General features: G+C 43.1%; 1 protein-coding gene across 1 annotated transcript in view; it reads left to right on the forward strand.

Annotated features, from left to right (window-relative positions):
* The first annotated feature begins 5,324 nt into the window (after positions 1 to 5,324).
* Positions 5,325 to 17,908, forward strand: part of Ca5b (carbonic anhydrase 5B) — a 56,100-nt gene continuing 43,516 nt past the window's right edge. The window contains exons 1-2 of the mRNA XM_059250619.1: positions 5,325 to 5,431; positions 16,683 to 16,877. Coding sequence (XP_059106602.1) covers positions 16,736 to 16,877 — 142 coding nt within the window. The 5' untranslated portion in view covers positions 5,325 to 5,431; positions 16,683 to 16,735. The remainder of the gene's footprint in view (positions 5,432 to 16,682; positions 16,878 to 17,908) is intronic.

Below are 17,908 nucleotides of genomic sequence, written 5' to 3' on the forward strand. Positions count from 1 at the left end.
ATGCCCAGTTTGTGAAACTTACCTCAAAAACGTTAGGTGGTGGTGGCCTTGTTGGAGGAGGTGTGTCCTTGTTGAAGGAGGTGTGTCAGTGGGGCTGGGCTTTGGCGTTTCATTTTCTCTGCCTCTGCTTGTGTCTCAGGATGGAGGCTCTCTGGTACTGCTCCCCTGCCATGCTTTCCTGCCTGCTGCCATGCTCCCCAATGTGATGGCCATGGACTAAACCTCTGAAACTGTAAGCAAGTCTCCAATTAAACACTTTCTTCTTTAAGTTGCCTAGGTTGTGGTGTTTCTTCACAGCAATAGAAAAGTAATTAAGACAGGCCAAAAACTTTTGTCATTTTCATAACAGAATCTGAAATTACTCCCTCTTGATACATAAAGCATATAAATTATTTAGTGTCTCAACATTTCCATCCTTACATGTTGGCCAGTGATGTTGATTTTGAGCTCTCTACCATGGTGTAGCTGTCAACAGCCTAATGATAAGTATTTTTTTTTCTGGAGCTGAGGACCGAACCCAGGGCCTTGCGCTTGCTAGGCAAGCGGTCTACCACTGAGCTAAATCTCCAACCCCTGATAAGTATTTTTGAGGACTGTAAAAGATATTATACAAAATTTCTGTTGCTACAAATTAGAGATGCTACATGGATTGTTTCCCAGACCCACCCACCCATCCAGACATTGTTAGTCAGTCACAGAACTTTTTCCTTCTGAGACTAGACTCATAGAATTTCACAGCACAATTTACATGGGCAGCTACTGTCAACAGATCAAAGTTGAAATGTGCGTTGAAACCTGCTTTCCATCCTAAGGGACAATAATCTAAATGCTACCGTGGAACTGTGTACTGTACTTAATTAGGCAGGAACATTTGGACAGTACGTAGAATGGACTTAATGTATTGTTCTTTGTGATTGTAACAACGGTATACTTTGAAGGAATCTGTATGCAGTTCTTTTGCGAGTCAGCTCTGTCCTTCCAATGTGGGTACCAGGGATCAATCTTATGTCTTCAGGCTTGCACAGCAAGCACGTTTACTCACTCAGCCACCATGTCAGTCTTGGGACCCTTTAAGATTTGTGTTTTCTGCTTAGCTCCCAATGTCATTTTCATTAGAGTTTGAGATTTTTCTTTGAACTAAAGATTAAGAAGCACATACTTCCCAAAATCAGCTAAACAAAGTGTATTGGGTACTTTTACTGTCTCTGTTACCACAGTATCTAACAGAAACAGCTTAAGAGAGGAAAGATGCATTTTCACCCACAGTTTCAGAGGGTTTAATCCATCATGGCAGGAAGGGTGTAGCAGAGTGAGACACTTCATGATATGGTAGCCAGAAAACAGACAGATGAGGAGTTCCACTCATTCCAACTTTCTCTCTGTTGCTGTAGTTAAAACACACTGACCAAAAGCAACTTAGAAGAGGAAAGGATCTATCTGGTTTATACTTGCAGCTCACAGTCCATCATTGAAGGAATTCAAGCAGGAACTTGAAGCCAGGCAGGCCCCTCGCTATTTCATACAGCATTACCTTCCACCAAGGAACAAATTGACAGCCAAGGAAGTACAGCAGAAACCATGGAGGAACATTGTTTGCTCGCTCAATTGCAGACCCATGCTTAGCTGGCTTTCTGCCTAGGGAATGGTGCAGCCCTCGTAAGCTTGGCCCGACATCAACTAACAATCAAGACAATTCCTCACAGACATATTCATTGGCCAATATGATCTGGGCAGTCCCTTAACCGAGACTCCCTTCTTAGGTGACTCTAGGCTCCATCAAGTTGACAGTTAAAACTAAGAAGGCCACCAGTGCATGGCTTGCCTTCCCCTTTGCTTTTTTTATTCAGTGTGAATCACCAGCTCATGGTCCACTGCTGTATATGCAGGGTGGGTCTCTTCCCAATCTCTGGAAACACACTCTTGGACACCTCCACATGTGTGCTTTACCAATTTTCTAAGTGATTTGAAATTCAGTCAAATTGACAATGAAAATGAGCCATACAAAGAAACCAAGCTGTGGTTTTAATTTTGTGAACACTGGAAGAATCTTCAAATTGTTGTCATACTGTCTTAATAGGGGCACATGGAGTCAACCCATTAGCCCATTTTGTAGCTGGAGAATTTCTCTCCAGCTCCCGCCATCAAGTCCCACCAGTCCCAGAGCCCACTTATAAAATAAACACACAGACTCTTACATTATTTAAACTGCTTGGCCATTAGCTCAGGCCTGTTATTGTCTAGCTCTTACTCTTATATTTAGCCCATTTCTATTAATCTTTACTTTGCCACATGGCTCATGGCTTACTGGTACCTTACATCTTCCTTGTCCTGATGGCGGCTGGCAGTCTCTCCCTCTCCGCCTTCCACTTCCCAGAATTCTTTTCCTTGTCCTGCCTATACTTCCTGCCTAGCCAATGGCCAATCAGTGATTTATTTACTGACCAATCAGCAACACACTTGACATATAGACCATCCCACAGCACCATTTTGAATAAAATGTTTCCCCTTTGTGTTCCAAAGCCTGAATTTTTCTTACTTTCTGATCTTGTTACTGACTACATTGTTCTCTATTTTTACATCATTTGATTTTATTATATGTGTATGGGTGTTTTGCCTGTGTGTCTGTGTACCATGTTTGTGCCTAGTGTCTGAGGAAGCCAGAAGAAAGCATTGGCTCTCCCGAAATTGGAGTTACATATGATTGTGAACCACCATGTGGGTGCTGATAACCAAACCTGGGTTCTCCGTAAGAGTAGAAAGTGCTCTTAACTGATGAGCCATCTCTCCGGTCCTCAGAATAGTTTTTGACCAAATATCTGAATACCTTGTTCCAGCCAAATTAATGAAGTTATAACCATTATGTGAAGAAATTTGCCTCTATTACAGTTCTTTGTTCTTTTCCTGATCTTCTCTTCTCCCCAGAACAAAAGCCTCTGTCTTTCTCACAACTGTCCACTTTCTCCCACAGTTTCCCATTACCTGCCAGCCTCCCCACCTCTTTTGAGAGACCAAGTCTCACTGTGTATTCTTGAATTAGCCTGAAACTCACTGTGTAGACCAGGCCGGCCTCGAACTTGCAGACACCTACCTGCTTCCGCTGGAATTAAAGGTATATGCCATCACACCAGGCTTCATTTTCTTTTTATTTCCCATTTGTTTTTCTCCCACAAGTGCTCATTTACTCAGAAATTTTTTTTGTTCTCACTCTTTTCTAATTATCCACACTTACTCAATTTCCCACTCTACCACACAATCCCTCATTATGTTCTTCAGTTCTTTCGCTTACACAATTGCACTTGGAACATGTTACAAATGAGGCAGGGCTCTCAGGGCCAGGATGAGTTTGATCAAATGCTCTGTTGTGATGTGTTCTTTTCTCTGTGTTCTTTTAAGGACAACATTTTGACTATTCTCACCATCTTCAAGCCAGAAATGGAATAGGAGGCAAGAAAGAATTGATATGCAATTATAATGCCTTTATTATTAGGATATGAAGAAGTACAGCCAGCCAGCAAATCATACAGCTATGAGGGCAGAAATTGTGCTTTTGTGTGCGTTTGAAAAGGTAGGTACTCACTAAAGATTTTTGGGGAATTCGTTGCATGAACTAGTGTACTAAGTACTATAAAATGTCTTTCTGTGTATTCCTGCTAATGGGATTGAGAAGACCTGTGAAATTCAATGCATGTTACTGTCTATTCACTTTGTTAAACTACCTAAAATGTGATTTGAGATACATACATGCTTGTATTATGAACAATAAGCAATAGGAGATGTTAGGTTTTTATCATCTGCTACTCTCTTTGTAAGCAAAGACAGTTGCTTTAAGAAGTAATTATAAGCCAGGTGGTGGTGGCACACGCCATTAATCCTAGCACTTGGGGCAGAGGTAGGCAGATCTCTATAAGTTCAAAGCCAGCCTGGTCTACAGAGCTAGTTCCAAGACAGGCAGGGCTGTACAAAGAAACCCCGTCTTGAAAAACCAAAATAAAAAGTAATTATAATTAGGAGTGGGCTATAGATGTGATACTTGGTATTTTTTAAAGATACACTTGTTTGCTTCTTGTGTAATATACCTGAAAGCTTTTTTTTTTTTTTTTAAAGAAATGTACTTTCAGGGGCTGAAGAGATGGCTCAAAGGTTAAGATTACTTTGTGGTCTTGCAGAAGACCAGGATTGGGTTCCCAGCACCCACATGGCAGCTCACAACCATCCATAATTTCAGCTCCAGAGGATCCAATGCCTTCTTCTGACCTCCATGATAACTAGATATGCATGTGGTGGTAATATATACATTCAGACAAAACACTTACCCACATGGAAAAGAAAATTTTAATCTTAAAAAGTATTTTAAGGGAAGAAATGCATATTCATGGTAAAGAAGAGGAGGAGAGGACCTGTGACTATTAAGTCCTCTTCACCTATCAACTTCTTGCTACATCATCCCTTTTGAATTTTATTTTTTTGAAGGGAGTCACATCTCAGCTGGAGCTGGAGCAACATCAAACCAGAGAAACCCTGAGGTTTGTCTTATTTGCCAGAGGAGCATCTACACCGTGAATGTGATTTGAATTAATGTGTCAGGGATGTGAGTACAAGGGCAGAAAGCTGGTTGTAACTTCTCCACATTTTTCTTGGGCTGGAAGGAGGAAAGATAACTGAGTATGTACTCTCACAACCAATTTCAGTTAGATTAATGTCAAGATGCTCAGTCCCTATGTACCAAGAGGGCACTGGTTGCCTTTAAAAAAATCATCTGTAAGAGACTACAGGAAATAGAGGAGAGTGCTTATTTGGTACCTCTGCCTTGCATTTAAAGTCAGATAAGGACAAAGGCCTAGAAGCACAATTTCACAGTCCCGGTTTAAAGGCTATGAAAACTGGTTGAAAGGAACATGAGCCCACAGTTCAAGTTCAGAGGATGTTTAGAAACTTGGGTAAATTGAGCTGAAAAGTAGTGGGAAAGAACACATCCAACGTTTCGACTTTAGCATGTCAAAATCATGGTATTCAGAGATGGACGAAACTTGAGGAAAGCCAAGTTTTAGACTTAGAGGCTTTAGGCCAGCTGTTTGATTTTATCCAAGAAATAATGCTTTTGTCCCAGAAACATTGCCTGCCTGCCGCAGGCAAAGCGAGAAAGGGAGGCAGGGGAGGGTGAAAAACTCAGAGGCGTGGCTCGGGCTTAGGGGCGTGGCTTGCGTAGGGGGTGTGTGTCAGGGCAGAGAGCAAAGGCATTTGCCAGGTCTAATGGGGCGTGTTTAGGGCGGTCCCTGCGGCTTCAGCGGTGCTCGAAGGGGTGGGGGCGTGGCTTACAGGGGGCGTGGCAGGGCTCCAGAGGGCGAGGCTTTGATGGACACTCCCCAGTGGCAGGTCCTGGGAAGCTAACTTGCGAGTGGCACTTGTTAAGTGCTGTCCGAGAATCGTCCAGGTAAGGATGGGCAGCCGAATGGAGTGGGGGCCTCAGGGAGGATGGACAGACCCAAAGAGGGCCATGACCCTTCCCACGACCCTCTATCCCACCGATCCGGGCCTCCGAGCAGCGACAGCTGTTGATTCTGCGAGTCTTGCCTAAGTCCGTGGGTCTGACTGGGCGTCGTCTTCTCTGCTTCAGTCCCCCTTTCTCCACTCTTGGGAGTCACCAGACTCTTTCACAGTTCTTTTGCACTTGAGAGAATTGTGGGGGCATGGGAGGAGCAGTCCCTTGTGAGGGCATGTCGCCAGAGCTGGTTGAATCTAAATAAGAAAGTCCAGCCTGTTAAGAAACAGCTGGAGACGAGGGTAAAGGCTACCAATTCTGAGGCTTCCTTCAGAAACTGAGGTGCAGTAAGTCAAGACTCAGATTGGCGTGGTTTCTTCTTCATCCCCACCCCCACTAAGCCAGGAGCTGCAGACAGGCTCACAGCCATCCCTAGACTGTGGAATACTGTCACAGCTCTGCTTCCAGAAATCAAAAACTTTTTCACTCTGAAATTACTCCTTCTGGCCCTAACTTTTTGTGACCCACCCAAGACCTAGAGGAGAGGTACCTCCAAAAATACAGAATGGTTGGTGGCTACCATTCTTTGGAACAGTCCTTGGGAAGTATTTCTGTCCTGAGAAAGCTTGTAGCAGCTTGTTCATATTAATGTCAGTGCCCTCCCGCCGTGTACTTTCCCTGGGAAGGTTTGAGAAACATTAGGAGCTAATGGGCACACCTTAGTTCGGAGAGCACTTGTGCCTTCTGAGCCGTGGAAAACCTCTTTGCTTTCTGCTTCCTGGTCTCCCTTTGTTGATACTCTGCTGTCTTCTCTCTGTGCTGCTGTTTACAAGCGGGACTGGATTATGAATAGAAGTAACCCCATTTTCTTGTGAGTGAGAGTGCCGAGGACCCTTTAGCAGTGCCTGCACATTGCCCAGAGTAGCTGATGGTCACAGCTATGTTGGGAGTGGAAATGCTTTCCACTTTCTTAGGTGTTTCTTCCTTAATTCACAACCTTTAAAATCAGGCTAGAATTCCTTGAAGGCCCAAAGCAGCAAGGGTACCATTCTCAGATGGGAGTCACGCTCCCAGGGAAGAAGTGGGTGAGAGGAGGAAGCTAAGTTTTCTCTATCAAGATTTGGCAAGATAATCTCTAATTCAGATTTGAGGAGTTGCAAAAGGCTTCCTTTTGAAATCAAGAGTCAGTCTGATGAGAAACAATTTCTTTCAATGTGATTGTAACCTTTATCCAGAGTACATTTTCTTTCTGCTGTCTGTTTTACACAGAGAAAGTTTAATCAGGCAGAGTTCAAACTACTTATCACAGTAACTATACAATTTATGAATGAGTCTTTAATAGTTTTTTACGTTTTCTCCTTCTCTCATACATTTCTAAATCTGCACAACAGCAGACATGTCAATAAAAATCCAAGGAGCTACATAAGTCATCAGTGATAGCAAAGGGCACATGTGTAGATGTGTAGAAAGTTTAGCTTCCCTATGGCACATGATGCATCTCTATGAGCAATGTAAACACAGGTAGATTCTTCATGAAATGCAGTAATATGTAGTGGTAGATCATTGAGATGTGGTATGTTTGATAGTTAAATGCTATTTACTGTTTAACAAGATTGGACAATTTGAGTTCTGTAAGTAAGTTATAAATAACCAACTCTCAAGAAATTATTACTTCCAGTTTAACAGAAAGGATTGACCCTAGACCTGAACATTAAAAAACTCAAGTACTATTATAGATACTGTAGCCTAGCATTAGTTAAAGTGGGTTTCTAATTATTCAGATTTTCTTGGAACTCTCTTTACCCCTGACCATCCATGTTCAGTTTCTTTCTGGACTCATTGTTCCTTTGCGGTTGGCTGCACCCATAATTGTCCCTTCTGCCATCCTCCCCTGGAACACCTGTAACTTTTGGAGGGGGCTGATTTTCCTTTTTGTCTAGCTTTGTAACCGCTCCTGCACACCAGCACGGCATTGCTGGCTTCCCAGACCTTCCTTCTTTGCTCTCCCATTGGTGTCCCCCATTGAGTACAGTAGATGGCGAAACCACCATGTTTCCTTGTTTCTCCTGCCAGGGTCTGTTTCTCTGTTCAGAGATTCATTTTTATTCTACCTGCTCTGCAATCACAATGCCTTCTTCTGTTTGTTCATCCAGCGTAAACCCTGCTGCCTTTCTTTTAATATCAAAAATGGCATTCTACTACTGAGCTCCATTCTCAGACCTCTCAGGGCCGTTTTGTTGCTGTTGTTTGTTTGCTGTTTTGTTTATTTTAGCTCTGGCTGGCCTGGCATTTGCTATGTAGCCCAGGCTGACCACAAACTCGCTATCATCCTCCTGCCTCAACTTCCCAATTTCTGGGAATATAGATGTGTACCACACCCAGCTCCAAGGGAATTTTTTTTTGAGGCAGGATTTCTCTGTGTAACAGCCCTAGCTGTTCTGAAACTAGCTCTGTAGACCAGGCTGGCCTCGAACTCATAAAGATCCACCTTTGCCTCCCGAGTGCTGGGATTAAAGGCATGTCCACCACTGCTGGGCTCTAGGAATTTTTTTTTGTCTGATTTTTTTTGTTGTTGTTGTTGTTTTTTCAGGACAGGGTTTCTCTGTGTAGCTTTGCGCCTTTCCTGGAACTCACTCTGTAGACCAGGCTGGCCTCGAACTCACAGAGATCCACCTGGCTCTGCCTCTCGAGTGCTGGGATCAAAGGCGTGCGCCACCACCACCCAGCCAGTGGTCTTACATAAATAAAAATCAGATTGCTACTCCTTTAGTCAAAAATCCCTATTTTTGGCCACATTTCACTGAGAACACTGTTCTCGACCTGGGACAACCTTTCCACCAGGCAACACTGTATAGAGAACTTTTTGTTTTTCTAGCTCCGGTGTAGGTGCTATTAGCTTCTACTGAACCCTGGATAATAGGGTTATCCAGGTGAGTAAGGACAGCCTCTCGAAACCAAGACTCTTCTAGTTAACAATGCCAAGGTTGAGAAACCTTGATTTAGAGAAAGAACCATTATTATGGTATAGAAGTCTACAGTATATGACATCCATTGCCTCTGGGTCTCATCTGCTTCTTGTTTTTATCCTGGTCCCTTTGCTTTGGCCATGTTAGTCTCCTCACTACCCCTTTAATATGCCAGTTGTGCTCTACTTCGGGCTCTTCGCACAAACATTTTGCCTTACCTAGAATGTCCTTTCTTTTTTTTTCTTTTTTTTTTTTTTTTTTTTTTTGATTTTCGAGACAGGGTCTCTCTGTGTAGCATTGCATCTTTCCTGGAACTCACTTGGTAGCCCAGGCTGGCCTCGAACTCACAGAGATCCGCCTGGCTCTGCCTCCCGAGTGCTGGGATTAAAGGCATGTGCCACCACCGCCTGGCTAGAATGTCCTTTCTTTAGATGACTATTTAACAAATTCTCTACCCCTTTCAGTCCTTAGCTCAAATATCACTTCGTCAATGAGGCCAAATATAACACTCCTGCCCCAGTGGCACTCCTGATTCATTGTATCCTTATCTATATTTCATCGAACGTACTTGAATCACCTCTACAACTGACTTACCACACTACTTGTTTATGATCTATTTCTCCCTAGTAAAACATAAGCTTCACGAGGGTAGGAACTTGGCTTTGTTCCCCTGAGCCTAGAAGAGGGCCTGGTGTTCAATTGCTATCTTGAAGAAACTACACATGAATGAAGGATGATTGACATAATCACCTCCTTGACTTGTCTGGCTCTGCTCCCCATCCCGTGCTCTTTTGCTGGAGCTATCAGAAACCATCCATGACATGGAATGACATCCAAAATGCTTCTAGTCCCTTGGAAACTTGTATTCCCCCAAGTGAATCTCAGAACCTCATCCAGCCCTGCCTTCCACTGCATGCCCTGGTCCCTGCTAGGCCAGTGCAATTACAGGTGTTAATAGATGACTTGGGATGGTAGGAAGGAGGTTCAGAGATCTTTTCACCTGGTTTCAAAACAGAGATTTGGATTTTTTAAAAAAAATATGGTCTTTTGAAAACCAGGCTTGAATTGCACTCCCTGTGTGGCCAACCTTCAAGTTCTGATCCTCCTGCCTCTGCCTCTGCCTCCTGAGTTCTGAGTACTAGGACTACAGGCCTGAGCCGCCATGCCCTGTTTATGGGGTGCCGGGGATCAAGCACAGGGCTTCATTTTAGGCAAGCACAGTACCAGCTGAGCCACATCCTCAGTCCCTTGTTGTTGTTTTGTTTTGTTCATGCAATACAAAAGAAAGTCTGAAGAGTCAGGGTCCCCTACAGTGGGATACGCAACAGAGGTTCCAATTTCCAGAACATGACAGGCCCTTCGGAGCATGGCAGAATAAGGGTGACATCAGGTCCTCTAGAGCCTTCCTGACCCCCTAGCCCTAAAAGCCTGTCCTGAGATGCATAGGCAGTGTTTCTTCTGGGCCAGGTGTTACGGATCATCAGCCTGGACCTTGTCATATGACAGGGTGATTGTTGAGTGTGAGGCATTCGTCTGTTTATTCTCAGCTTGTCAGACAGCTCAGCCTCACCTCAGGGATTTCCTGATGACTGTGTGAGGAATGAAGCCATAGGCAAGACTTCTCTGGGAACCACGCTCACATGTTTAAGGTCCCCAGGGGAGTGCATGTGCAGGACTGTGTGCTCTGGCCATGTGTGTGGCCATCCATCTGTTCGTACAGTTTGTGCCTTGCAGGCATACCTGTGGCCTTGGCTTATTAAAACCTTCCATCTGAAGGCTGAGCGGGCATTCCCCTTCTGTTGAGTACACACTGTACCTGGTACTATCTTCCTGAAAGTTACTAAGTTTCTCATACCACTAACACCGTAAGCAAGAAAGGAGTCTTTTTTTCTGTGGAACCTTTGCTTACATCCCTCCTGACACTGGCATTGTTCACGGGATAAAGCCCGTTTCAACCTCAGTTGTCCTCTCTGGCTTTGGTACCTGATCACCCTCCTCGTGCCATCACTTTGTCTGGTTTCCCTTGTCCTCCTCCGTATGTTTACCCCTCCTGCTGAATCATCCCTGATACCTCTGCTCTAAAACTTGGAGCCCTTGCCCTGTGTCCCCACTGCGCTGCACTGTGGCTATCGTCACACCCAGCTTAAATGAAGAGATTCCCATTCTATGACGCTAAATGAAGTTAAGGCAGCCACAAAAGAAGAAGTACTGTAATTCCATTCATATGGCGTACCTGGACTAGTCATACGCAGGGACTTACAGTAGACTAGAGGTTAGTAAGGAGTGGGGAGGAGGTATTAGTAAGTGCAGAGTTTACACTGGAGATGGATGGTGAAAAAGCTTTGAGCACACAGAGGGGTGATGGCGACATAATGTTCTGAATGTATTTAATGCTTTTGAATTTGTAGAATTAAAATTGGTTAAAATGGAAATGATGCATGTTTTTATCACAAATTCTTAAAGAGAGGAAAAACCTAAAGTATTTGTTTTTCCTTATAGATTGCAAGCTTTGGGGAGTGAGGAGAGGGCATATTCTTTCCTCAATACCCTAATACACTGCTGGCCATGAGATTACTGTTCACTACTGCTTCCGTTAGGAATGCAACTCAATTCAGAGACGGCACAGAGCTAAGCAAATTTTCCTTACATCTCCTGATAGTTTTGAAATTCCATTTTAGTATCAAATCAGTTTTGTAGAGGAAATCCAGTAGTTGCAGTTGTTTGATGGAACTGGCTTTAAACATGGCATTTAAAATTATCCCAAACTTCGGGGTGTAATGCTGCATGCCTAGAATCCCAACACTAGGGACACAGAGGCAGAAGATTCCTTCCCTGCAGGTTCAAGGCCAACCTGGGCTACAGAGTGAGTTCCAGGACTGGGCTACATAGTGATATTTAGTCTCAAAAAAAAAAAAAAAAGCCAAAGGGAAGGGAAACCAGACATGACTGTGCATGACTTTAATCCCAGAACTGGGGAGGCAGAGGCAGGTAGATCTCTGTGAGTTCAAGGTCAGTCTGGTATGTATAGCCAGTTGCAGGCCAGCCAAGGCTACAAAGTGAGACCCTGTCTCAAGCAAACAAGCAAACAAAAACAACAGCAAAAAAATACACACACACATACACATAAAATAAACAAACAAATAAATCTTTAAAATGACCCAAGGAGGATAAGCAGGGGTATTAATAAAAAACATGATTATTAATGGATAGATACTTGTTGAAATAGAATGCTGGATATATAGCTGGTAGCTGGTATTTGTTGTTGTTGTTGTTGTTGGTTTTTCGAGACAGATGTTTCTCTGTGTAACAGCCCTAGGTGTCCTGGAACTCACTCTGTAGACCAGTCTGGCCTCGAACTCATAGAGATCCACCTGTCTCTGCCTCCCAAGTGCTAGGATTAAAGGCATGTGCCACCACCACAGGGCATGTAGCTGGTTTTAGGATAATATTTTTTCACTATGCAATCATCCCATGGAGATTGATTGTATGATCTACTCAGAAACCAAATCTGAAGATGCTCAAGTCCTTTATATAAAGTGACACAGTCATAATATATACATGTGTTGAAATAACATATAGTACTCTGTAAATACACACAATTTTGTGTTTTATGTACGTTAAATATTTTCATTTATTTATTTTGATGCCCATGTTTTGGAAGGAATCTCACTAGGTAGCCCAGGCTAGCCTCAAATTAGAAATCTTCTTACCTCAGCTTCTCAAGTGCTGGCATTATAGGTATGTACTACTATACCCAGTGAAAAACAATTTTAAATTACAAAAAAATCAAACTGAAAATAAGTGGTATATGTCCAAAACACGTAAAATTCTTTTACATGTATTTTTGATTCATGTTTGGCTGAATCCATGTATGCAAGTACAGAGGGCCTGATATATAAATTTGAAGTTTTCCATAATAAAAGATTAAGAAAAGAAAGCAGAACCAAATGACAAATTGAGGTGGCCAATGAGCTCTTATTCTGTAAGGCTGCTCAGTTAATTCAGTTAAAGATGATATTTGAAAACAAGATAATGAATGTGTATCTTCCACAGTTACTGCCTTTTTTGAAAAGACAGGGTCACTCATTGAACCTGGAGCTCACCAATTGGCTAGACTGTCCAGTAAGCTGTGGGGATCCTGCTGTCTGTTTCCCCGGAGCTGAGATTACAGGCATGCTCTGCAACACCTGACTTTTACATGGGTACTGGAGATCCGAACTCAGATCCTCATGCTTACAGAACAAGCACTTTACTCATTGAGCTATCTCCTCACCCCCTAGCAAAATAATTTCTTACAAGATTGTGTTTAAATATTGACTCTGGCTTGGTATACATGCTTTATCCAAAGATGTATACACTCAAAACCATATAAAACTATAAATAAAATTGATTTTAACTTTGGTTTGAGGATTTCAAACACCCTTTGAGCAAATTTACACACAGTTTAGAAATCACTTGCTTAAAAGCCCTCGATAAAGTCAGGCTAGAAGTGAGGACTGCCATTGGCTTTGGAAACATCTTCTCAGTCTCTCCTCTTGTGTGATGGATGCACTTTGCTGCTCCCGGGTGTGCATTTGACAAAGTAATGCACACTGCATGCTGGGGACTGGGTGAGAGACCAGTGTAACCATCTAGGGAGATGGCGTGATGAGAGTTACTGTTCTGCCTGGAGCCCTTGACTGTCCCTGGGAGAGTAACTATAGGAAGTAACTGCTCCTGTTCTCAGTGGACACACTGTCACTGCCGCTGTGACTTCTCTCTCTTACTCGCAGGTAGCCTTCCTTCTTCCCTCTAGCTCAAAAGGAGCAAGATCAAGGGCAGCAGTGCAGCGGAAAGCAGCCAGCTCCTAGGCACTGGATAGCAGGCATGTGCTGCTTGAAGAGGGAGAGGAGGCTGAGCTCACATCCTTGGCCTCCTTGCTTTGGGGCGGGGGGTGGGGGGTGGGGGGGTTCTTGATCCCAGTTTTCTGTGTACTTTTACTCTTTTTTCCATCTAATACTCTTCTTGGGAAGAAGAGATTCAAGTCTGTAGTGAAAAACATCTGTAGAGTCTCCCAACTTTTCTTTTTATTTTGTGCCTTTGCCCCCTAGTCAAGATCAAACTGTCGGGAGCTGTTTTTTTCCATTCGAGGCAGAAACTCGCTCGTGGTAAACACCTTCCTGTGAAATGGTTTGCTGCATCTTTCCCTAGTTCTTTGCTTTAGAAAATACAAATGTTCAGGTAAAAAAGTCACGCAAAATACAACTAACTTCCTTAAGTGAAAATTACAGTAGCATTTAGACTTCTCACAGTTTTGTATAACTGCCACCTCTGTTTAGTTCCACAAGCTTCCATCACCTCAAGAACACTCCTCCCTAGTAAGTGGCCAGTTGCTGTTTTCCCTTTCATTCCCGCCCTAGCAACCATCAGTCTGCCTTCTGGTCTATAGTTTCCTATGGTCGGTACTACATGTGCTTCGTTTATCTTTATATAAGACAATGCATTTTACTTTACAATAGACGGGCAACTCCTCTACTCTGTTTTAGCTGTGACATGTAGATGATGTTAGGTTGGTTTTTGGTAGTCACTCTGAGCAAGATTATTTTACATTCTTATTTACTATTATTTTTATGCATGGGTGTGCGTACACACATGTGTCAGTGAGAGGACAAGTTCTACAACTTTCTGGAAATCAGTTCTGTCTTTCCACCATGGGTTCCAGGGATCAAATTCAGGTCCCCAGGCTTGTATGGTAAGCACCTTTTCCCACTGAGCTATCTATAGCTCTCCCACACCCCTGTTTGAGATAGGGCCTCATATAGTCCAGGCTGGCCTAAAACTCAAGGATGGTTTTGAATGTCTGATCCTCCCGCCTCCATTTCCAAAGTGTTGGGATTATAGGCATGAAGTACTACACTGGCTTTGATCAATATTTTTCAACTGGAAAATACTTAGGACCCAACAGATGTTTAGTGTGTCACACCAGTTAACAAATCTGGCATAGATGCACTTGAAGTAGAAATGACAAAGCCATTTTCTTTTAAAAAAAAATGTATTTGTTTACCACAATTTCCTTATTTGACACAAACATATACTGATGGCATATTTTCTTGTTCTTGTTTAATCAGCAGTGGTGGAAGAAACTAATATGTAACTTTATATGTAAGTTTGTTCTAGTTAGCATTTTCTGTCAATGTGACACAGACTAACATCACCTGAAAAGTGAGTCTCAGTTATCTTTATCAAGTTGTGTCTGTATCTGTGAGGGACTGTCTTGACTATTAATTGATGTCAGATGACCCAGCCCACTGTGGGTAGTACCATTCCCTGGGCAGATAATCCTGGGCTATATAAGGAAGCTAGCTAGCTAGCTGAGCTTGAGCCAGAGCAAGCCATCAAGCAAGCAAGTCATCAAGCAGCATTCTTCCATGGTATCTGCTTCAAGCTCAAGCTTGAGTTCCTGCCCTGATTCCCCTCAATGATAGACTATGACCTGGAAGTGTAAGCTGAAATACACAGCAACAGAGATGAAATGGAGTTCTTTCCCTCTAGCAACATAACATAATACCATGTATCAGGATTTATTTTTTAATGTCCTTTGTCCCTCCTTAGAATCACAGTGTCCAACATAGTATCTGGAACAAAGGAAATTATAATAAACGTTGAAACAACAACCTAAAGTGTTGAGAGAATTCCCACCCTTAAGTGCCTAAACTAGAATCAAAAATAATATAAACAAACCATGTGGTCTGAGAGTATAACTCTGTGGTAAAGCACTTACCTGGCATACATGAAACCTTGGGACACTTACCACTGCAATAATAAAATGAATAAAACAGAACCCTAGGAAAGACCCTTGGTACCGTTCCTGGCTATCATATCACAATTCTCAGTTCTTAAAATTAAGATCTACAGTTCACCACCACAAGGAAAACTGCTCAGGTCCTCAAATCCATGTTTTTTTTTAAACTTTATGTGTACAGATATTTTGTCTGTGTGTATGTCTGTGCACTAGGTGCATGCAGATTCTATGGAGTCCAGAAAGAGGGCTTTGGATCCCCTGGAACTGGAGTTACAGATGGTCTTGAGCTACCATGTGGGTCCTGGGAATTGAACCCTGGTCCTCCAGAAGAGCAACCAGTGCTATTAACTGCTGAGTCATCTCTCCAGTCCCCAAACCCATGTTTTTTAAGGCATTGCCCCTAAGAGATGCAGCTCCCACCAGGGAGCTTAGGTTCTGGGTAGAATGGAATTGTAAAGTGCATTTCTGATCAACTACTTAATTCAGCTGTAATAAGCACCAAGAAGAGGGTGTTATGCTAACCTGGTGAGTGTGAGTTGAGGGAGCCTTTAAGGGAATGGCTCTGTAGTCAGTCACATAAATGGTAAGTAGGAGTTAACCAGGCACAGAAGGCAGGAGAAAGGTTTTAGGAATGAATGTGGGCTTTAAAGAAGTTTTGGTCATTTGTTATTTTTTTCATTTCAGAACATGTCTGTTCACTTGTTACAGGGACAAGAGTCTTCAGGAGACGTTAATGAAGCAATAGTGGAGCAGGGGTGAGGGACTGCTGGAAGGGAAATGGTCCAAGTTAGTGGTACCATAATCTGAGGCCTCTGTGGCGGTACCTTGGAAAGCATTGCTTCGGCAACTATCACTGTGAATGGGCGTGGTAGAGACAAGATTTAAGACTTCACCATTGGCCGGTTTTTCTGTGTTCCAGAGCAAGAGTCACAGATTATACTTCAACTTAGATTTCAAAACTACCCAGAACTCTTTTGGCAGGATGTATCTGCTGCTGTTGTTATTGTTTTTAAAAGCAAGCCAGAAACAAATGTTTTTTTTTTTTTAATCCAGGCTGCCTGAAGGGAGCATTAATCATTGAATTCTTCCGACATGTAAATACCATGCTGGGTAACTAATTAGGATTTGAGGGAATAAATTTTCTTTTAATTTTAAGAAACGGTAGCTACCACCAACAATCTTTATGTGTATGAGGAAGAATCTTTTCTCTGGGCCTCTAGTGTTTGCCAACTCTGAGGGAATGGCCAAACTCATGAGTCAGTCCTCTGAACCCTGCATGCCACCAAGGCACTCAGTTTGAAAAACAAGAGCGAATAAACTATTGCCTCTCATTTGCCCCACCCCCACATCAGGGTGTGAAGTAGCCTTCCCAGTGTTGTCTTCTCTGAGGTTTCCTTGGGCTGTTCACTCCGTGTTGGGCACTGTGTCTAGCTTTCCTTCTTCTGCCCTCCTCCAGGTCTTTAGGCTCCCTCGAGGTGTTTAGCCACTGCTGGAAAGTCCAAGCTAAAGATGCCGGTGATGAATCACCTCAGAGTGATTCTGCGAGCGTCTCCCTGTACATTGCTGTGGAGAAGCTTCCAGGTTCCAAGGTCCATGCCAGTGAGGTCCTGCAGTCTTTACACCTGCACTTACAGAACCCGGAACCGAGCCTGTGAGTACTCCACTTCTTTAAGAGAGTGAAAAAGTTGGTTGCTAATTCCCTGTAGAAATTTCAATGTGGGATTATACACTAAGAACTGTGAACATGCCGGGCGATATTGGTGCACACCTTTAATCCCAGCACTCGGGAGGCAGAGGCAGAGGCAGGAGGATCTCTGTGAGTTCAAGGCCAGCCTGGTCTACAACGTAAGTTCCAGGACAACCAATGCTACACAGAATAACCCTGTCTCCAAAAACAAAACAAAACAAAACAAAAAACCTGTGAACATGACTGTAAAGACAGCAGACATGGAAAGTCCTTTTAGACCTGTTTTAGCATGCTAAATGATGTCCTGCTGAAAGTGGACGGGTTATGAAAACTTTGAAATGTCTTGAAATCTGATATCATATTGTTTCTTTTGACTAAGGTTGCACAGACTGCAAACTGTTGCAGTAGAGCTTACATTTATAGAATTTGCGGATTAAATTTTGCACATGGGTGGTTGTCTTCATGCTCCAGAATATTCTACCTGGAGTTATAAATCCCAGACTCAATTCTAGCTGACCAGCTTGTAAGTGTGTGCTCTGCTGAAAATATGTGAGATCAAATGAGGCAGCAGATGGTCTTCCTTCAGTGGCCTGTGGCTCCCTTGGAGACATGAGTTATTGTCCACGTCGTGGTGTTAAAGGGATTCTCCACCCGGGCACGGGTGTGGGGCTGGGGGGGGAGTGTGTTTACTCCCTCAGTCCTAGTTGCAGCACCCCCTCCCCAGTTACAGGAATCAAAAGTGTCTGTAGACATTTCCTAATGAGTTCTAGGGAAGAAAACTGCCCCCTGGATAAGAACCATTGAGATGATGAGAAAGGATGGTGTGTATATTTGCGTTTATGGGCAGATGAAGTAGCTAAGTGTAGCACTAAAGAGAAAATTTCCACTATCAGAAAAACAAAACAAAAAAGCCTCACACAGACTTTTTGAATGTTGGCCTGCACTGAGATCTAGGTTTCTTCCTGACCCTGTATGTATATAATTAAAAGATGGGT

This window comes from Peromyscus eremicus, chromosome X (genome assembly GCF_949786415.1).
Source record: "Peromyscus eremicus chromosome X, PerEre_H2_v1, whole genome shotgun sequence".
NCBI classification, from domain to species: Eukaryota; Metazoa; Chordata; class Mammalia; order Rodentia; family Cricetidae; genus Peromyscus; species Peromyscus eremicus.